We start from the raw sequence: 21,290 nt of genomic DNA, 5'->3' as shown, positions 1-21,290 counted from the left end.
TCTCGAGTTTTGGCGGGAAGGCGCGAAGATGGCGATGAGCGAGGCGAGCGGAGCGGCTGCGGTGGCGGCTGCGGCGCGCACTGTGGCGGCGGCCTTCAAGATGCACGGCCTCATGCTCCGCAGGCGCGTTCCTCTCCCCATTCCTCACCCCTCACTGCTCATCCCTCACTGCTCATCCCTAGCACTCTTCCTTCCCCGTCGTTGTCACCGTTTCGCCCTCGTCTTCTCGCCGTTCAAACTCCCCAGTGCGCTAGTGCTGTATAACGCAACCTGCTTGTAACGCGTGTCTGTGTGTGTGTGTCAGTGTGTGTGTGGCTCAAATGAGATGTGTGGCTCGCAAAGTTGTCTGTGTTGGGCTCACGGACACGTGCGGCTTACTTAAGTTGTCTTTGGTTTGTGTCTCGCTGAGATGTAGGTGTCTGACTCACTCAAATGTCTGGCTCTTTGAGCTGTGTGTGGCCCACTAAGTTGTCTTGTGTGTGAGTTATTGAGTTGTTCATGTGGCTCACTGAGTCGTCTCTGTGGCTCACTGAGTTGTCTGTGGCTCACTGAGTCGTCTGTGTGTGGCTCACTCAGGTGTCTGTTGTCAACCTGTAACTCAGATATCTGTGCGGCTTAGATGTGTATCTCACTAAGGGGCCGTCCATAAATGACGTCACGCACCTAGGCGGGGGGGTCAAGACATTTGTGACGAGGGGGGGGGGGTTGAGAAATGTGACGTCACATCAAAATGCGCAACTTTAAATAAATATAGACAACACGTTCTACTTAATTAAATAGACTTTTTAATAAATGTTTTCTCCTACAACATCAGAGTGCAGCGCCGCATTAAATACGCACTACAATGACAATAGTTTCAAGTTTGAAGCATGTTTTTTTTGGGGGGGGGGGGGCAGAGCTTTGTGACGTCATATTTGAGGGGGGGTCTGACTTTTTGTGACGCCGTGTGACAATGGGGTGGGGTGGGGGGGGGTCAAAAAATCGTCATTTATGGACGACCCCTAAGATGTAGTTGTCTGGTCCACTGAAATTTCGGCTTCAATGAGTTGGGTGTGTCATTGAGGTGTTGGTGTATGGTGAGGAGCGGTGGCGCAGTGGTTAGCGTGCTGTGCTATGAACCCGACGATCAGAGCTCGATTCCCGCTCATGCCCAACACCAGTGATAATTATCTGAACCGGTCCTGGGCCTCCTCTAGGTCGAATCAGCCTCAAATGAATACCTGGTATAGTGTGTAAACGTTGCCACTTGGGAGACGAAGGTGACCGGACGAGGTGATGGCCACCACCCCTTCGTGTGCCGTGCTGGCCTTCATAGGCGCTCACTAACAGCACTTGCCCCAACAGGCTGTGCTTGCTATACGGGGGGGGGGGGGGGTGGGGGTTTTTGTCTTGGTGTGTGGCTCACCAAGATGTCTGGATGTGTGTCTCACTGGGATGTAGGTGTAACTCACTGAGATGTCTGGCTGTGCGGCTCACTGAATTGACTCTCTGCGTGTGTCACTGAGGTGTAAGTGTCTGGCCCACTGAGGTGCCTGGCTCATCGAGATATCCGGGTGTGTGTGACTCAGTGAGGCACGGAAGTTCCTGAGCAATGCCCTGGCAGGAATGGGCTCAGTGGAGTTGGAGAACATGCTGGAGCAGGTGGTGGACGCGGTGCAGAGACAACCACGTATGTGTCGCTCCTCCTCATCGAACCCTGGACTCTTTCCCATCACAGCACCTCCCATGTGGAGCAAATTGCAACTTTCCTGAGCTTATGCCACTTTAAAAACTGTTCATCAGGAAACATTTTTTTACAATGTAGTTTTTAGTATCCACTCTCTCTGGCCTCGCTGTGTGCTGTGAAGAAGGGCCATTACCCAAAACGTCACCTATTATATATGTATTCATTAGTGTTATTGATTAATGTGTTGGGATTTGTGTGACGAGTGACCCTGTATTTGTGCGTTCCAGTGGCGTCCAGCATGGTGGAGCTCGCAGTGGTGGAGGCAGCTGTGCAGGAATGCAGATCATCGAGCCCAGAAGAATCGTAAGAAGCCTCCGCATGTACTGTTTACGTCTTCCACAGCGGCAAGCACCGGCATCACGCTTTGGTGCAGCAGTTCTGAACCCGTCTGTCGCACCACTCCAGGGGGAGGGTTTGAAAGTCTCACAGCCTCTGATGCCTTACTAACCACGTTGACTAGAGCCGTGAACATGTGATCTCTGTGTATGGCAGCCTCAGTAACCTGCTGGGCGGAAGGTGGGGGGTGGGTTTGGGGGACCAGTTGTCTTGATTGGGGAGGGTGGGGGCGCTACCATTCCAAAAGGTTGAGAACCACTGCTTTCGTGGTGGAGAATTGAGGAGGCCTTTGCCCAGCAGTTGAAAGTTACAGGTTGACAACAATGCAATTAAGTGGTTCACCTTCTTTATTCGTTGATTTATGCCGATATTTTTGTGGCACTCATTAAAAAGGCTCAAATTGTTGGTCTTTATGGTTGTCTTTAGTTTTACAGATGTCAAGAACCAGATTTTCTGTTTTTCAGAGAGAATGTTCTTAACATCATCAGTGCATTCGATATCCCGAGGTTCATCTACAACCACGAGAGGAAAAAGTTGATACCGTGAGTAGAGTAGCTAGTTCCTTTGTATTCCTTTGTACCTTTCCTATGCATAAATGTTTTCAACACTCCTCACAATTCGACCATCTACCTGCTGGAATTTAATACCCTATTTCGCCAGTTTCTTACGTGCCAATATGACTACTTGTTGTAGAAAAATGTTCAGTAGACATGTTTCATGCTTTTATACTCAACATTCCTGCATGGCGATACAATGTTAAACATAGCATTGGATATAGATTTGAAGCTTCGTGACTGCAGGAATCCATACTCTTTGGTTCTTTTGGTAAAGTCACGTAGGTATAAAATAAATCACGACGTTTCGGGCGCAACACAAGCGTCCATCAGGTGGTGATGATGATGGACGCTTGTGTTGCGCCCGAAACGTCGTGATGTATTTTATTTTATACCTACGTGACTTTACCGAAAGAACCAAAGAGTATAGCATTGGATATTCATGATTCAATCTATGCCTCATGCAAATTGCGTCGTGTTTTATGTTAAAGCAGCATTTATCATTGTCCTGTGAGTTACATGGGTGTACGCATATGTGCATCCCCACAGGCTGGCCATGACGAACCACCCTCCGCCATGCCTCATAGCCTCCCCTCGAGACAAAGCTGCAGTTTTCCGGGAGCGATACGCCATCCTGCAGCAGGTGACCTCAGTAACAGTCGCTCATTGCTGCATCATTAATCCTCTGAGGCTGTAGTTTACATTCAACTGCAGTAGTCTTTATCACACAAATTTCTGTATGCTGAATGGAATCGGTGATCCAAGTCATTACTTGGATCTGCTCCACCGTCGCATGAATAGAGGCTCTGTGCTGTCCAATGTCGCAGCGGACCCACCGGCATGACCTCTTCACCCCTCCTGTGGTCGGATCAGTCACAGAGGAAGGACGCAACAAGTTTCAGGTGAACTGCTTGAAATCCATCTTTGTACATAGTTTCATGGGATCTGCTTGTGTAACTGCAGTGAAGCAAGAAACACTGAACGTTTAGACTACTGCAGCAAGTGAATTGGTACTCCTAATGTTTTAATACCAAATGGTGCATTGACAAAAAAATAACAGTTTTGCAACAGCCAGAATCCAAATCCTTGTATTGAAAGTAATTGAAATAATGTATGTAAGGTCGTTTACAAGTTGGTCACTGTGTGCCTGCATTGCAGATATGCACCTCTGTACATGAATGACATTGCTTCTCCATAAGAGGTTTTTGGGTTAGATCGCGTAAATATATAAATGTGTCGTTAATGCCCGCCACCACCCGACACAGCCAACTAGTAAGGGTTGGCACTTAAACAGAATATGCCAATTCGTCACTAGTACAGCACAATCTGAGTACGACGTTACTCCAGTAATTAGTTGTAATTACTGGCGAAACGTCGTACTCAGATTGTAGGTTGTGGGATCGCTCTCCAACACACCGGTGTGCTGCACTAGTGACGAATTGGCCACGTTCTGTTTACGTGACAACCCTTACTAGTTGGCTGTGTCGGGTGGTGGCGGGTTTTAACGACACGTTTATATATTTACGCAATCTAACCCAAAAACCTCTATTATGGATGATATTGGTTGCGAAAGCCTACGTGTTAAACTGACATAGCTTCTGTTGTGTACTTGTACGATGCATGTGTGTGTTGCAGCTGAAAACAGTGGAGTTTCTTCAGGGCAGCACTGCCCAGTTGGGAGAGGTCATTGTGCTGGGAATGCTGACCCAGCTCAAAGAGGTTAGTGGTCAAAAGTTGACATCACAGCTGTATCGAGTCCATGTTATTCCGTGGCTCAGTTACTAGTAATTTACGTCTGAAATATTATGTACGTTACAAATTGCATTCTTATTGGTTGAAAGTATAAACCACCCCAGCTACTTTCTCCTCTTTCATTTTACAGGGGAAGTATTACCTGGAAGACCCCACTGGGACTGTGCAGCTTGATCTAAAGAATGCCATATCCTTTTAAAAAATGTAGCCAGTAACGACCCATAAAACTGTTGATGCATAGTCACCCATATTAATTTTAAGCATTCATCTTTGATGATGAATGCTTTATGGTGCCGCGTACTTGAAAGTGCAATTATGTAATTGTTATATTTGCCAGCTAAAGCAAGGATTTGATGTTATCGTTTTGTCACCGCAATAAGACTTGACGTATCACACCAGTTCCACAATGGGCTCTACACGGAGTCCTGCTTTGTGTTGGCTGAGGGTAAGTTCCTTCTTCCTGCCAATCAGAAACTGCACAATCCATTGCAAACTACTGCATTACTATGATGTGTATTTTTCCATTGGAACATTGTCAAATGTTATTAAATCCTTATTGAAGGTACGTGATGTTTTAATACGTGTGCCCTTCAGGTTGGTACGAGGATGAGGTGTTTCACGTCAACGCGGTTGGCTTCCCTCCCACGGAAGCGGCAAAGATATCCAGGTGTGGGAATGGTTGCCACCAGTGTGGGCATGACGTTACGTTTGTGATACGTTCAAGATTTGGATCGGATGAAATTATCACATACTCGATTTAAAGCTTTCGTGACTGCAGGGATTCATCTTCTTGGTTCTTTCGGTAAAGTCATATTTCAGACGCTGTCTTTCCGACAGACCTGTTCTTCACCTAAGGACGGCTGCTTGCGTTGTGGCCGAAACATCGTGAGAATTATTTTATTATGTTTTATTTTTATTATTTTATTCTTTCCCTTCTACGTGACTTTACCGAAAGAACCAAGAAGATGATATCACACACTCCTCGAGATGTATCTTCACCACTACCTGATGTGTGTGTGTCTGCAGGACGTACTTTGGAGATGTGAACCTGTTTGGGGGGCCGTCGCTCACGAGTGTGAAGGCCTCGGCAGTGCTGGCCAACATCGAGGAGCGCAATACTGACGCCATGTTTGTGTTCGTCTCCGACGTGTGGCTCGACCGCACGGACGTCCTTGATCGGCTGAGGCTCATGTTTACTGGTAGGACAGCCCTCGCAACGTGTGGAGAACAGAGCTACAGCAGAAAGCTCTCGGCAGGGCGGCACTTATCCTATTCTCTGGATTATAAGATGGTTTGGAGAGGAAGACACGTCCCAAACTTTAGGAACATTTTTAAATAAAACTTTTATAATCAGGAGAATATAGTATTACGGAGAGCCATCTTCCCGAACGTGCTATCAGATGCAGGCAGTGTGCGCAGCGGCTTTTAATATGAACAAAAAATATTGGTTATCACAAAAAGCTGGCTCTCGTGGGGTATACTCGAGTGACAGTTGTCTTTTGGAAGATTATTCTGAATAGCTGGTGGTATTCTGTGCTCGGGGTAGTAATGTATTGATATAGAGAACCGTCTGAATGAGATTAACATACATATTTGGCAAGACACAATGTCGTCTACAAATTACAAGATGCACACCCCCAAGTTTTTCTTTAAAATACATATAAAAAAATGTATGATCTCGGAGAGTGCCGTACATTTCATAGTCTTCATTGTTATTCATATAAAATATAGTAACTTGTGTAGTTCCTCTGCTAAGGGTTGAATCTACATTGTTGACCATACACAGTTACTGCACATTATTGAATGTTGTATATTGAAAACTATTCTTTGTGCAATCGTAATGCGGCAATTCCAATTGACTAAGTACACTTTTAGCATATCTTGGTGTTGTTTACACTCGAGTCGGATGTACTTTTGTCAAAGTATATCAGCATCTTCATGATGGTGGGGTGTACATTACAGCGGTGACATAATGGAGAGTGATGCCACGGTGGTAATATTATGTTGACTCATCTTGCTGTGTAGACATGCAATTATTGTTTAATTCACTCGACTTGTGTCTTCACTTTCATGCAGGATACTCGGGTGCTCCACCCACTTGCTTCATATTCTGTGGAAACTTCAGCTCGGCTCCTTATGGCCGCAACCATACGTCTGTGCTTATAGGTAGTGCACACTTGTCCAGTATCATTCCCATTGGTAGCACATTCACTTTAACAACGGACCCAAGGGTAAAGCACACACGCATCCAACATCAGATTGGCAGATAATGCACGTCCACGATCATACCCACGGGTAGTGTACATATGTCCAACAACAGACCTTTTTAATATCAAGACTTGGGGTGACACCATGGAAAATATATTGTCTAGGTTCAGCTGACAAAGGTCCTCACTCTGTATTGGCATTGTGCATGAACACACAGCACATACATAGCCACTGAAAGCTACACGTATACACCTACCAAAGCAGATTGATTCTAACTCATTTTTGCCCTGCCCTTCACGTGATGTTCTTTTCTTAACAGATTCGCTGAAATGTTTAGCCGACATCATTTGTGAGTTTCCCTCCATTCTTGAAAGGTAAATCAAACTAATGTGTTGAGTAAGAATTCTCCTAAGTGGCTCGAGTGCCTAGGTTTAATCGTAAGTAAACTAATTACTTAATGCACATGGGCTGGGGGCGCCTGTTTGTCTTGATGTGCAACGTGCCATCTTATAGTAGGTCCGTTCCAACAAACATTTCCCCAGCAGCTTAGCCAGAACAGAGTGGAGCTTGCTTCCTGTGCCCGTGGTATTTTTTTTCAATGAAATGTTTTTACTTGAGCATATTTATCAATATATGTACAAGCAAATATATACGTGCATGCATGCTTTGTTTGTGTGTGTGCAGCAGCCGATTCGTGTTTGTTCCAGGACCAGAAGATCCAGGGCCCGGAGCTATTCTGCCAAGGTACTACTAATGGCACAAGCAACAAGCTTGCCGCCTTGTACAGTGTGCAAGGACTTTAATGAGGTGCTTCTTGGTGCAAGGCTTAATTGGAGGTTTGGGATTGAGCATTATAGTTAAGTTTAAAGAGTTAAGTTTAAATATATAGTTGATTGGGTAAAGTGATGGGAGTTATGGATGGATTTATGAATGCAGACATTACTATGTATGGGTAACATTTAAATTTTTTTTATGAAGGTCTCCGCTTGCCGATCACATTACGGCAGAGTTCAGAAGACGCGTGCCCTCCGCCATCTTTGCCACAAACCCTTGCAGGTGACAACCACTCCCAGTCACACCACAACTCTTGCAAAATTCACCACACTCATTCACATGTGTCCTCACCCTTAGAATGCGTAGTTGGCAGGTGTTCAGTTCAAGCGGGTATGCACGTGTGGTCTCACAGGCTGCAGTACTGCACACAGGAGGTGGTGATATTCCGAGAGGATCTGGTAAACAAGATGTGCCGGAACTGCGTGCGCTTTCCAAATCCTGGCACGGATATCCCCACCCACGTGCGTAACTTTGTCTTTCACCTTTCAATCTATGACCTCCAATCCCTGATCATGATCTTCACACTTAATTGTATTAGCTGTCTGTTGCATTATTTCAATAATGAAATTTCTGACATTTAATTCCTCTTTGCAATGCGTTGCAGTATCTTTGCGACCTTCACGTTTATAATCATTATCTCAGGTCTCCCTTGCAAAGTAAATGTGCTCTCTCAGTGGGCCCTCTCCTGATTGCAGTATTTTTTTGTGTTTGGGTGTCCTTGTTGTAGTTTGTGAAGACACTGGTGAGCCAGGGCCACCTGTCATCATTGCCACTGTTTGTCAGCCCTGTGTTCTGGGGCTACGACTATACCCTGTCCCTCTACCCGCTTCCTGACCTGCTCGTGTGTGCCGACAAGTACGACCCCTTCAGCATCACCAACACCGAGTGCATGTGCATCAACCCGGTATGCTGCCCTATCCACACCCATGGCCACATGGATTTACTTTGGCAAAATATGAATTCCTCTTCATAACCCATATGTGTAATGTGCATTCCAGGGCTCCTTCCCTCGGAGTGAATTCAGCTTTAAAGTTTACTACCCATCCAGCCGGACTGTGGAGGACAGGTGAGAGCTGCAATTATGATACACCTGCCACCTTGCATGCAGTTAACATGTTTGATTGATTTATATGCCACAAATACAGCGGTAGTACTCGCCCCTTGATGGCCATATTTTTAAAAGTATGTTTGCCTTTAAACACAATCCACGTGACATGAGAGAAGAGATAAATAAGAGATATATATGTCGTAGAAATATAGACAAAAATATCCATGAAATAAGAGAACAGTTGTAGAAAAGACTGATAAAATAAATGTATTGGCCTTTGTTGCTTAGCTTATGTTTCTTAGTATTTGAATGTCCTTTGTATGTGATCCCCTATTTTCTCATAAATCCAGGACCTCTTGAGTTACTTGGGGCCCTCGGTTTTTGCTTGGCATGATTATGTCAAGCACCACCGCTGCACATAGGAAATTGAAAATGTCCACTTGTACTATAAAGAATGCTTGTACTCACTGTATGGTGCGTGTGCTCCTCTGTTTTTTGCAGTAAACTACAAGATATGTAGATAAAGCAACAAGGGAGGAGGGAGCATCATGAGGAAACAGAATCGCAACTCCGAATTGCACTGCTGTTGTGTGGACCTGAGCTGTCCCTTGTCCTCAAAAAGCAGTCACTCGTTCTGCATAGCTGTACTTCCACACCTACGATTAGCGCGGTTGGCTGTGTACCAGAGGTCGCAATCGGGTACCCAATACCCGTACCCTACCCGATACCCGGCTACCCATACCCGGCCAGGTATCGGGTGTAGGGTACGGGGTTCCCGTTTGCGACCCTGGTGCGGCCGGGTACGGGTAAGGAATCAAAACCCGTTTGCGACCTCTGCTGTGTACGGTGCGAAATAAGTTCTACATACATATTGTAGGTGGCGCACATTAACATAAAACAGATGCATTTAAATTCACATTTCCAGGATGTGGAAGAATCTGGTAAAAATGAAACCCATACTGCAAGCTGCCAAACACAAGAAAGATTTTGGAAATTAATTTAATATATTATATGGGATGTGCTGCTAAAGCGTACATACATATATTAATATTGAATAAATACATCAAGCCCACACATGTAAACTGTTAATGATTTTCTGGTGTTCTCTATATGCTCTGTATAGATGCTCCTGTAATTTGGTTATTTTTGCATTGTTTTTATTTGCTTAATTTGTTAACTTAATTGTATTTTGCAATCTTGGTGCCCTTTACTTGCACCTGGTTAAATAAATATGCTTAAACCTGTAAAACGCTGCTCGTCTTATAATAATGCGTTGACTCCATATTTGCTGAAGACACCGGTTGAAACTTCATGTTTACTCAAATATGTGGAGCCCAGTTTGAAAGGATCACAATTTTGCCGTCAGCCAGACCTTGTCAGATTACTCAATTCCCAACATCCATTGCTTGTGCTTTGGGTCGATGGCTTCTGTTTGCACTTTGTTGAGTTCGCATTGGTAGTCATGAGGCCGCACTTTGGCTGTTCCACAAGTTCTGCTGCGAAAGAGGGCGAGTCCAATCAGACTCTGGTCCAGGCACTACTTCCTGCAGCCCCCCACACTTTGTGTTCACTTGGGCCATGTGGGACACCCTATTCCCTCTTTTCCACTGCAAGTAAGCTAAGCAGCTGAGAAAGTGCCAGCTTATTTTCCCACGGCAAAACCCAAGTCGTGCAGCTCATGTCAGATGCACTGAATGTGTCGCGATGAAGTTGTGATGTTATGTCCTTGCAGTCTACTGACTGCGTTATTTTCCGCACCCATAGCCCTGCTTAGCCGTAATGTCTCGGGAAGCCAAAGTGTCATGTTTTGGTTCTACAAATACTGAGAGCCCCGCGCCGGCTCGGATATGCCAACTAAGAAAGTCCCTGCGACATCACGAAGAAGGGCCCGATATCTCGCCGGCGAGGAGGGAATAATCGAGGCGAGGCGAGGTGGTGCGATTCTCTTGGCTCAGACAGAGCGCCCAGTCACGGGGGTCAGCCCACCCCCCGTTGAGCCGGGGCCGTACGGCGGCCGCCTCGTTCCTCGAACGGATGGAGAGCGCGGCGGGGAAGAGAGCGCCCTCCATCTGTCGCAAAACGCGCATGGCGTGCGCCCTCTCCTGCTGCACGCCGCACGAGTCGCGGTGGTGGTGCATCCCGCAGCCGCCGCCCGTGTGCAGGACGCGAGGCAGCCGCGTGGCCAGCACCAGCATGGCCCCGCGCGGGACGCAGTCGACGCTGGCGAGCTGCACGCTCCAGTCCCAGTTGTAGTCGTCGCAGGTGCAGAATGCGCGGCCGCACCGCGACAGCTTCTCGTAGCCCGTGCGCATCACGGCCATCCCCGTGTTGTGGCGGCTCGAGTGCCACGGGGCCACGTCCACCGCCTCTGTCCCTGCTGCCGCCGCTGCCGCCCCCCCGACCGCGGGCCCGAGCACGCCCAGGCTCAGCAGGTCGCAGTCGGCGCAGTTGAGGCGGCGCACCTCGCCCATGGACGCGAGTAGGGCCAGGGCGTCGGGCAGCACGAAGTGGTCCTCCTCCAGCAGCAGCACGGGCCCCGGGTGGCCCCGCAGCATCCGTAAGCCACGCCACACGAAGTGCAACTTCCACCACCAGTGGTGCTTTGCCTGCGTGAAGGCCGCCTCTCGGTAGTGGCCGAAGCGGTCAGGGGTCGCGGCGTTGGTGCAGCCCAGGCGCTGCGCTTCGAGAGGACTCGCGTTCCGGGGGCAGTCGCGCGGGTCCGGGCCCGGGAAGGAGGCCGCGTGGAGCTGCGCGCTGAACGGGTAAAAGATCTGCAGCACCTGGCAGAAGCGCACCCCGCGCACCACCGCGTCCACCTCCTCCGACACCTCGTCGTGGCTGAAAACGAGCAGCGCCGTCTCGATGCCCCGAACGGCGCCGAGCGACTCGACGAGCAGGCGCAGGTGCGCGGCGCGGGAGTGGACCTGCACAACCACGACGGGCCCGCCGGGCCGCCACGTCAGGGCGCGACCCGCGTTGCGCGGCCTCTGCTCCGCGTTCATCCGCAGCACCAGGCGACGAATAGCGGCGGCGGGGTCCGGGCTACGGGGAGATTCCTCGGGCGCCACCGGGGCCACGGGGCCCGGCGGGAACGCGGGGGCCTCGGGGCCCTCGGGGCCTCGTTCGACGCGGAGCTCGGGTCGGAGTCGCGCCCTCAGCAGTAACAGCAGCAGCAGCAGCAGCAACGAGGCCCCAGAGGCCACGCGGGCCCACAGCACGGAGACGCGCATGGCCACATGAGGCCGCGCGCTGCCTCTCCCCCCAATAGCCCCCCACCAATAGCACCCCCCTAATAGCCCCTCCCCCATAATAGCCCCTCCCCCCTAATAGCCCCTCCCCCCTAATAGCCCCTCCCCCCTAATAGCCCCTCCCCCCTAATAGCCCCTCCCCCCCAATAGCCCCTCCCCCCTCCAATAGCCCCTCCCCCCCAATAGCCCCTCCCTCACAGCCCGTTACCCCTTCCCCTACCTAAGGCCCCCGCCTCCCATAATGCAATCGGAATGCGGAAGTTGTGCCTTGGCTACTTCTGACCCCACGACCCGGAAGCGCTGTAGCGCGAGGGAGAGCAGCCGTACCGTGAGTCTCGCGTCCCGGGCACGAGGGGGGCACGAGGGGGGCTCGAGGGGGGTTCCAGGGGGGTATTGAAAGTCGCGATGGCTCAGGAGGGAGTACTGGAGCATGTTGTACCCGGGAAGCGGTGGTGGAGTTGTTGGCTAACTGCGTGGTGAATCTGGACCCCCTCCCCCCTTCCGCTCCCCGCGCCCGACCAACTCCCCCCGAGTTGGATTCCCGGCCAGGAGACGCCAGTGGCGAGCGATGTCATAACCCGACCTGGGTGAAGTATGGTCCACTTCACCAGTTCGCACTGACCCCTACGACCGACACGGTGAGGGGAGTACTTGATCCAGCGGTGGATTTACAAAGGGCTATAGAGACATCGAGAGTATGTAGGCGTTGGAGACTATTATGGGGGCGTGTTGTTTTATCGCGGAGAATTAGCGAGCATTGCGTTAGTGGTGTGGGGGGCATTCGGGAGGACCAGGGGGTATACTCTCTCGAGCGCTTGTCTCGTCCCCTCAATCGGCGTCGCATCAATCGTGAAATCCTCGCGGTAACCTCCTCCCACCCCTCCCGTGTCAGGGGGACGCAGCGTGCGCTCTCGTGGGGGTTCGGTTCGCGTCGCGGTGGAGCTCTCAAAGTTGTTCTGTAACCTCCACCCTTCCCCCACGACTCGTGTAGGACTGGAGCTGCCTCGGTCGCCATGTGCGACAGCCAGGGCCTCCGGGCTTCTGGGCCGGCGGGGGAGCTGGAGCACGTGGGGCTGCTGTCTGCGCACCTGGGCGTGCTGTGCGGCCGCGACGAGTACAGCGACGTGGTGTTCGTGGTGGACGGGACGCGCTTCCCCGCGCACCGCGTGCTCCTAGCCGCGCGTTGCCACTACTTCAGGTTCGGGGCCAGCCGAGCCGAAAAGTTAAACAGCAATCCCCAACCCTTCCATCTCTCCCCCCCCCGCCTTGACCACCGTGCATGGCCCGTTAACGTCGGTCTCTTACTCCCGAAACCAATGCTGATTGGGGGCGCCAATGAGCCGGTACACCTGCGATGGCAAACGCTACCGGTTTCCACCGTGAGCAGTATGTTCCATGAGCAGACACCTGAGCGTATGTGGTGTATGTTTTGTTGACGCATTTCGCCGTTTATATTGCGTGAATGTTCATTATCTTTCAAAATCATATCCTATATTAACCTCCCAATTTTCTCGAAAAGAGCGACTACATTGACCTTGCTATCATACATTTTTGTGATCTAGACGTAGTATTCTTTAAAAAAACATTAGCATTTGCCTCCCCGGTTGGTACTGATAAGTCATTTTGGGCCATTGCCTCAAAAGACCACGCTCCCCGTAGTCAAAATGAATGCAATACACCTGTGTGAGTGCTATACACGAACATTACTGCAAGGTTATTGGTCTATGATAGATGGACCTGTCCCCTTATCCAGGCCCCGTGCACGAGTAACCCCATCGCTCAGCCCAGCCTGTGCATGTTGTGTAGCTTGTGGGGGCGTCGGTGCTAACACTGAGCAGTGACATGCGCACCCTGCAAAGGCATCATGCGCTTCTCTGCACCCCTGCGTGCCTCGCTGCGAGCAGAGCACTACTTTACGGCGGCATGAAGGAGTCTCAGCCCGAGGCGGAGGTGCGCCTGGACGACACCACAGCAGAGGCGTTCGCCGTGCTGCTGCGCTACATCTACAGCGGCCGCGTGTCGCTGGGTGATCTGCGGGAGGAGTGCCTGCTGGACCTGCTGAGCCTGGCGCACCGCCTGGGCTTCCCGGAGCTCGAGAACGCGCTGTCAACCTACCTGTGCTCGGTGCTGAGCGTGAGCAATGTGTGCACCGTGTATGACGTGGCCAGCCTCTACTCGCTGTCCACGCTGTGCAACACCTGCGAGGCGTTCGCTGACAAGCATGCGGCCGGCGTGCTGCAGAGCGACGGCTTCTTCTCACTCTCCAAGGTCAGCGGCCTCCGTCGTCGTCATTCGTCGGCTCAATAGAAGGCTCCGTTCGATTGCGAGTCCAGACCACTGCTCTTCAGCTCACCTTTAGAGCCTGCCGTGGCCCCACATGGTCTGCCTCCTCACAGAACCTCACCGTCGCTGTTTGTGCCCAGGGCGCGCTGCTCAGGATTTTGTCGCGGGACTCATTTGCGGCGCCAGAGAGAGACATCTTCAGCGCCGTCGTCGCCTGGTGCGTGTGAGCAGACCACAGCTGTCCTTCCCTGCTTCATTTACACATTGCGGTTTGAGATTTACCTTGAGGTTTTCCGCAAACATGTGCGTAGTGCAGGTGTTGTTGTTGTGGAGTTTGCTGAGAGAGCCTCTGAAAAATAAGGTGTGGATTTGGTAAGAACACCAACTTGGGGGCCTCTGCATGCATGTTCCACCAGGTTTAAATTAATATAAATTAGTACCAGCTAAGCCAACAGTCGTACCGATGTATTTATGGTTAATTCGAGTGAAGTATTTGATTACTTGCAAACATTTTAAATGGCTATCGCATAATTTACTGTAATTGGTCATGTAAATAAATTGGAAGCAAATACATGTATGCCACCTTAGGTGGTACCGACAAGCAAAGCGTCTGGTCTGGGTTCATGGACAACATGGCTCTCGTGTGTTTTATTATTTACACATTGCCTGCAACAATTAGTGATGGGGTGATAATCAAAGACTTTCCAAAATTAAAGTTACCCCGAAGATTGATTTATTATTATGTAACGATAGTAAGAGAGTTAGCGCATTCGCGAAGTCTAAGCAGCGCGCGCTGCGCAGGTGCGGGCACAACCCTGGGGAGGATGCTCGCGAGGCCGTCGCTGCCGTGCGGCTGCCGCTCATGAACCTGTCTGAGCTGCTGGACCGCGTGCGGCCCTCGGGCCTGCTCTCGCCAGACGCCATCCTGGATGCCATCAAGGCGCGCTCGCAGGGACGCGACTCGGAGCTCAACTATCGTGGAGTACTGCGTGAGTCGCCAACCCCATCAACCCCCCATTAAATCAAATAATTAGTACATTTGGTATTCACACCAATGTTATTGCGCGAAGATATCACGAAGGGGATGTTTTACGTACGAGGGTGTGGTGTCACAAGACTCCAGTTTGAATGAGGCTACAGTTCTTGCAGTGGGGGGGGGGGGAGGTTGCATAAAAATGCAGCAAAACAAACTTGCTATTCAGTGCCATTCAGTGGCCAACTCACTGGGGCCAGAGGAAGTTTTTGTTCTTCCAAGTAAACCTCGGCATGTTGTATTTGAGGAACCACTCTAGGAGGGTGCAGATCACACACAGAACGTGACAGGATTTGGAGTGCTGAGGATGGTTGAGTTTCAAGTTTTTGTTAGCGGTGGTCATTTTCTCAACTCGGGTTGTAACAGATGCTCACCGAGGTTGTCGTTGCCCAGTGGCTGAGGAGAATGTGGCGACACTGCGGCATGGGGCCGTGGTGACGCAAGGAGAGCTAAAGGCGGCGCTGCTGGACGGCGACACCACAACGTACGATCTGGATCGCGGTTTCTCCCGTCACCCCATCGAGCCGGACACCTCACGGGGCGGCGCCATCACCGTGCGGCTTGGCACGCCCGCCATCCTCAACCACATCCGTATGCTCCTCTGGGACCGAGACTCGAGGTGGGTTGAGCATGCATGGTGTGGGGGTGCGCGTACTACAACTGCAGGGACACGTTGGGCACACACACACAAACGCACCGCCACGGTTGAGTTAAAACTAAAAGTGATCTTGTGTCTGGCAGATCGTACTCCTACTACATTGAGGTCTCGATGGACGAGCAGGACTGGGTACGCGTGGTCGACCACTCCCGTCACTTCTGTCGCTCTTGGCAGCTGCTGTACTTCCCGGCGCGCGTGTGTCGGTGAGTAACTCCTCCACTCACCTTTGAATGCAGCATGACACTTGCTGTGTCCTGTATTTTCCAGACTGGTATTTTTAAGCAAATGTTGGGCGGGTGTGCATCTTATAATCTGGTAGGTGTGTGTGACCAGATTTGTATAACTTTATTGACACCTGGCACAAATATGGCGGATGTCTTATTTTCCGGAGTATCTTATAATCTGGTGAATATCATCATTGTGGTCACAGCGTCCACGGGTAATCATTAGGCCTCGTTGAGTGTGGGTTTGTGTGTCCGGTGCTGAAGGTCTGTGGTATTGTGTGGGGAGCGGTAGTGTAGCGGTTAGTGCGCTGCGCTGCGAACCTGGCAACCCAGGTTCGATTCCCGCTCATGGCCAACACCAGTGACGATTATCTGAATCGGTCCTGGGCGTCCCCTAGGTCGACTCAGCTTCAAATGAGTACATGGTGTGATGTATTAACATCGACACTTTGGAGACAAAGGCCACCGGGCGTGGTGTTGGCCACCCACCCCCTCCTGTGCCGTGTCGGCCTTCGGTTCTCGCTCACAGTACTTGCCCCAACAGTCTGTTACGGCTATACGGGGGATCTTTCTCTTGTCTTTGTAGGTTCCTAAGGATTGTGGGTACCCACAACACGGTGAACCGGGTCTTCCACGTGGTGGCATTTGAGTGCATGTTTACGAACCGCCCCTTTGTGCTGGACGGTGGCCTTGTCGGTAAGTGGTTCTTCTCACCGTTCCCCTTGCTGTTTTGTTAAGCTGAATGCTGGAGTTGAGTAACATTAGTGGTGTGGCATTGCTATATTAGAGTTGCGTTTGCTGTAATGGTGTCGTGATGCTGTGATATAAAGGCAGTCACTGGATACTGCATTTCAAGCGGGGATGTATGCATTTATATCAACTCTATGCTACCTGCCTGTCTACCGTGGGATCCCCTTGCATGCTTGCGTGTGTAGTTCCCCAGGAGAATGTGGCTACGATCGTGGCCAGTGCCAGCGTAATCGAGGGGGTGAGCCGCAGCCGCAACGCTCTGCTCAACGGGGACACGCGCCACTACGACTGGGACTGTGGCTACACGTGCCACCAGCTTGGCTCCGGGGCCATTGTGGTGCAGCTGGCCCAGCCCTACATCATTGGCTCAATGCGGTGTGTGCAGGCAGTGTCTGCTGGTGGGGTGTGTGTGGCTGACGTGTGGGCATTGCGTGTGGGTTGTGTGTGTGTGCGGTTGGTGTGGGTTGTCGCCTAGCAGTTAGTGTGTTAAACTACGAACCCGGCGACCTGAGTTAGATTCCTGCTCAAGGCCAACACCAGTGACGATTCTCTGAACCAATCCTCGCCCTCCCTTAGGTGGAATCGGCCTCAAATGAGTGCCTGGTGTGGTGTGTAAACATCGCCACTAGGAAGACAAAAGTGGCCGAGTGTGGTACTGCCCACCCACCTCCCCTGTGCCGGCCTTAATAGGTGCTCACGAACAACACTTGTTCCATCAGTCTCTTTTTGGTGTGTGCAGGAATAATGTGCAGGCAACGTGTGCGAGTGGTGAATAGGCAGTGTGTGTAGGCGGTGTGTGGGTAGGGTTGTGTGGTATTGATGATGTGTTACCCGTTACTTTGTTACAGTTGGCCATAGTTACATTGTGCGAGTCCATTTCTACATAACCCATACATGTGTTGATAACATGTGGCTCTTCGTGCTGGCTGCAGGCTGCTGCTCTGGGATTGTGATGATCGAAGTTACAGCTTCTACGTGGAGGTATCGACCGAGCAACAGACCTGGCACCGTGTGGCTGACCGTACCAAGCAGGCGTGCAGGTAACTAGCACGGTGCCAGCACATAACACGGTTCGGGCGCTCTCTCTTGAGAGTGTTCTCTAGCTTACCCGCCAGTCACTGCAGGTACTTTCCCAGGATGCTTCCAGCATTCTTTGTTTTTAGCACTCCCACCTCTGCTTCCACCTGCTAGAAAACTCCAAACGTAACACGTACTCACTAATGCTGTTAATTCTTTACTTAAAGCTTTCGTGACTGCAGGAATTCATACTCTTTTGGTCTTTCAAAAGACACAAAAAGAATGCTGTTAATGTTGTTGCATTGCTAAGACTGAATTGCTCAGGCTTATCTGGTGAAATATTTCTTGTTTTAATTTGTTACTCTTTTTTTGCTCGTGTGCCTTTAGGTCATGGCAAACCATTACCTTTGACAAACGTCCGGTGTCATTCATCCGTATTGTGGGCACCCACAACACTGCCAATGAGGTAATGGTACAGCTGCTCCGTGTAGGAATTTACACTCGCGTTAATACCCTTGTTTCTGTGATGTATCTGCCTCATGTTTTAACAATGGTCATATTGTTTTGTTTACGACCACTATCTTTTCAGTCGTTTTTTTAGAGTAATCATGCCTCTTGTATGCCTTGCTGCGTGTGGTACGCCCGCCGCACCACGTGTCTGTGTCGTGCGTACGTGTGTGTGTGTGGGGCTTCGGGCAGGTATTCCACTGCGTGCACTTTGAGTGCCCTGCAAGCGTCGGTCCCTACGAGGAGGATGGAGTGGGTGACAACTCGGAACACACTGGCGAAGCGGAAGGGTTGAGGGGTTCTTTGGGGAGGGTGCGGGGAGGCGACGGCGGCGCGCAGGGCTTGCCCAACGTGTACTCGGCCCAGCCGGCGCTTCTACCGGACACTTCTCCTCCTGGAGGTCCCGCAGCCCCTGCCCATCCGGCCGCAGATTTAAGCGTATTGGCCAGCTCGGTCTTGCCTGGGGCAGCGCAGGTGGAGAGCAGCGGGGGCAGCCGTCCTTCCTCCCCACTGGGGCATGCCGGGCACCCTGGGCCCCCGGCCTCACTGTCGGGGTCTTCCCAGGCCGGCTCGTCTCACTCGGCACCGTCACGGCGCTGGCGCTACTGAGCAGATGTCCCTGCCTCGCGGTGGCTCGCGCCCACGGTTGGGGAACACGTTGGGCACTTTTAGTCGCTCGCGGGTCAAGTCCAAAGGAAGACGATTATGAAATGAAATATTGTCTGCATGCATTCCTCCTGCATGGTTTCCCCGTTTGCATTCGAATGAAACAGCGTCTCGAATGGTCACCACAGAGTACATATCATTCAGTCAGTATTCTACTACAGAGAAAGCATAAGAATGTTAATATATTTGTTACCCTGAGCATCGCTACCTGAATTTTAGGACGCTGGTAAGCGGATTTGCCTGTCCCTCGGGTTGGCAGCCACGGCAGGTGTGCTTCTCTAGGTTCACGTGCGGTGATTGCGGTTCCCCATGAACGTTGTGGAAAGCCACTCCAAAAGTTTGCACAAGTCCTGCTTTGTTTTATGTTTGGAGTTTAAAGCATAGGCTGAAGGCTGGCCTTTAGAGGTTTGTGTAAACTGTAAAAAAGAAGTGTGAACTATAAAGGTGTTCTTGTGAAGAAGTATAAAAGAGGTTCATGTAGAATATAAAGTCCTCTAGCTGAGCTCGCCGTGTGGCTAGTCTCGCACGACCTGATGCTGCCTCTCCCGGCAGTGGTGGTTCTGCTTGTGCAGGAACACCTTGTGTTGCACAGTGTAAGGTGTGCTGTAGTTTCATAAACGTAATGTCCTCGTCAAAGTTGATATTTTACCATAATTCCCATATCTGTTCAATGTGAATATATAAATGAGGACTGCTTTGAAGAGGTGTGTGCTGTTTGAATCTTTGCTTTAATTAAACAAAAGAGTTGTGTGAATTGTGTGTGTGTGTGTGCACAAGGAGAAATTCACTCCCCTGAAGTTGCTGACAGAGCTCAATGTACATGGGGATTTACAGATGTGACAACCATTCCTCAAAACACGAAAACCCGTGTCAATGTTTTGGGTGGAAGAACACGGGAGACTGCATGGACAGTAGCGAAGTGAGGCCCATCTGCCCCAGCCCTCGACTTTCAAACCTTGTCTGTGCTGATGCGAAGAGGGAGGGGTAATCGACGGAATCTCGGGTGCTGAGTGTACTGGGAAAGCCGGTTTTGGGAGAGAGACCCAGACCCAGCGGACGCGACTGCCACCGCTGCTACTGAGCTGATTGAGGTTACTTTTTTACTGGTAGGAACCTGGTTACACCAGCCCACAGGGGATTATTATGTCCGTCGTGCATCCAAAAATGGGAGGGGTGGAGAGGGGAGGGTGGGGAGGGGCTGGGTGGGTGGGAGGGGTGGGGCTGGGTGGGGAGGGGCTGGGTGGGGAGGGGCTGGGAGGGGCGGGGCTGGGAGAGGCGGGGCTGGGTGGGGAGGGGCGAGGCTGGGAGGGGCTGGGTGGGGCGGGGCTGGGTGGGGAGGGGCTGGGTGGGGAGGGGCTGGGTGGGGAGGGGCGGGGCTGGGTGGGGAGGGGCTGGGTGGGGAGGGGCTGGGTGGGGAGGGGCGGGGCTGGGTGGGGAGGGGCGGGCCTGGGTGGGGAGGGGCTGGTCACCCCGTGGTCACCTTATAAAACTCAACGTTTAACCTACTCACGCCGGCTTGTGCGCGCCCTCACAGTCGGGCATATTTTCGGAATACACCACGCCGCCGTTGACCCTGGCCATTGACCGAGCAACCCAACGTTACTACCAGCTCCCTCCGCAGGAATGTGTTTTATCCATGGAGAGTTGTCGGTTCCTGCTGCATTGGGGTTTTAAGATTTATTCTGCCAAGTTATGAGTGCTTATACAAGTTGGAGCAAACTGGACCCCCCAGACCGCTCCTTATCCCCACCCCCACTTTACCAACTGGCATTGACTAGCATGGTGAAGTATGGTCAAACCTCCATGACACATGCAGTGTCGGGTGATCTTCATCCAGCAGCAGATTTACAAAGGGCTGTACACTATTACGAAAGTACAGACTCATGATGTGAGAAAAGTTTGCATGATCACCCTTTGCTCGGAGTAGCCCGTTGCGAGGGGTAACCCTGCTGCTAAGGGTAACGGGTTGCTAGGGGTAACCCGTTAAAAGGTTAACCCTTTTGAGGGGTAAAACGTCACCTTGGGTAACCCGTTGCCAAAAGGTAACCCGATTTAAAGCTTTCGTGACTGCAGGGATTCATATTCTTGGTTCTTTTGGTAAAGTCACGTAGAAAGGAAATAATAAAATAAAACAATTAAATTCTCACGACGTTTCGATTGCAACACAAGCAATCATCATCCGTTGTGAAACCCACAGCAAGAACATTTTTGTGATTTTTTTTTTAAAACCGCCACGTTTTTTTAAATAAAAAAAATTCCACTTGAAAAAAATATTCTTGCCGTGGTTTTCACACCTGATGATGATTTTATTGTTTCCCTTCTACGTGACTTTACCGAAAGATCCAAGAATATAAAAAGGTAACCCGTTAAGCTTGTAATAACTCGTTACTAGGGGTAACGGGCGTCCGCACGTCACCAGTTGCTATGGGCAACAGGCGCTGCTTCG

At 50.9% G+C, this 21,290-nt stretch overlaps 3 protein-coding genes across 7 annotated transcripts; 2 read left to right on the top strand and 1 right to left on the bottom strand.

The window, feature by feature from the left end:
• Positions 1 to 9,707, top strand: POLE2 (DNA polymerase epsilon 2, accessory subunit). Its single transcript, XM_078608580.1, has 19 exons — positions 1 to 123; positions 1,569 to 1,669; positions 1,954 to 2,029; positions 2,527 to 2,604; positions 3,166 to 3,259; positions 3,444 to 3,518; positions 4,252 to 4,335; positions 4,499 to 4,555; positions 4,765 to 4,813; positions 4,963 to 5,035; positions 5,395 to 5,567; positions 6,445 to 6,534; positions 6,896 to 6,950; positions 7,261 to 7,320; positions 7,555 to 7,632; positions 7,763 to 7,871; positions 8,138 to 8,314; positions 8,409 to 8,476; positions 8,960 to 9,707. Exons 1-19 carry the CDS (start codon positions 29 to 31, stop codon positions 8,976 to 8,978), a joined length of 1,611 nt encoding a protein of 536 aa, XP_078464706.1. The 5' UTR covers positions 1 to 28; the 3' UTR covers positions 8,979 to 9,707.
• LOC144728876 (alpha-1,6-mannosyl-glycoprotein 2-beta-N-acetylglucosaminyltransferase-like) lies at positions 9,440 to 11,716 on the bottom strand. Its single transcript, XM_078608582.1, has one exon. The coding sequence runs from the start codon at positions 11,686 to 11,688 to the stop codon at positions 10,333 to 10,335; it is 1,356 nt and encodes a 451-aa protein (XP_078464708.1). The 5' UTR covers positions 11,689 to 11,716; the 3' UTR covers positions 9,440 to 10,332.
• A 218-nt stretch (positions 11,717 to 11,934) lies between these two features.
• On the top strand, positions 11,935 to 19,545 carry BTBD9 (BTB domain containing 9). 5 transcript variants are annotated; one of them, XM_078608577.1, is made up of 12 exons: positions 11,935 to 12,034; positions 12,698 to 12,904; positions 13,611 to 13,974; positions 14,130 to 14,206; positions 14,791 to 14,978; positions 15,416 to 15,641; positions 15,764 to 15,883; positions 16,491 to 16,600; positions 16,840 to 17,029; positions 17,587 to 17,694; positions 18,059 to 18,138; positions 18,360 to 19,545. In XM_078608577.1, the coding sequence occupies exons 2-12, from the start codon at positions 12,720 to 12,722 to the stop codon at positions 18,785 to 18,787; spliced, it is 2,076 nt and encodes a 691-aa protein (XP_078464703.1). In that variant the 5' UTR covers positions 11,935 to 12,034; positions 12,698 to 12,719; the 3' UTR covers positions 18,788 to 19,545. The 5 variants fall into 5 exon arrangements, with proteins under 5 accessions (XP_078464703.1, XP_078464700.1, XP_078464704.1 ...); XM_078608574.1 differs by having other exon boundaries at positions 12,698 to 12,928; XM_078608578.1 differs by having other exon boundaries at positions 11,936 to 12,034; positions 18,059 to 18,137; positions 18,371 to 19,545.
• Positions 19,546 to 21,290: the final 1,745 nt, after the last annotated feature.

This window comes from Lampetra planeri, chromosome 30, assembly GCF_965212315.1.
Source record: "Lampetra planeri chromosome 30, kcLamPlan1.2.h2, whole genome shotgun sequence".
Lineage (NCBI taxonomy): Eukaryota > Metazoa > Chordata > Hyperoartia > Petromyzontiformes > Petromyzontidae > Lampetra > Lampetra planeri.
Note: the sequence above shows the minus strand (reverse complement) of the source record. Positions and strands in the feature narration are given on the sequence as shown.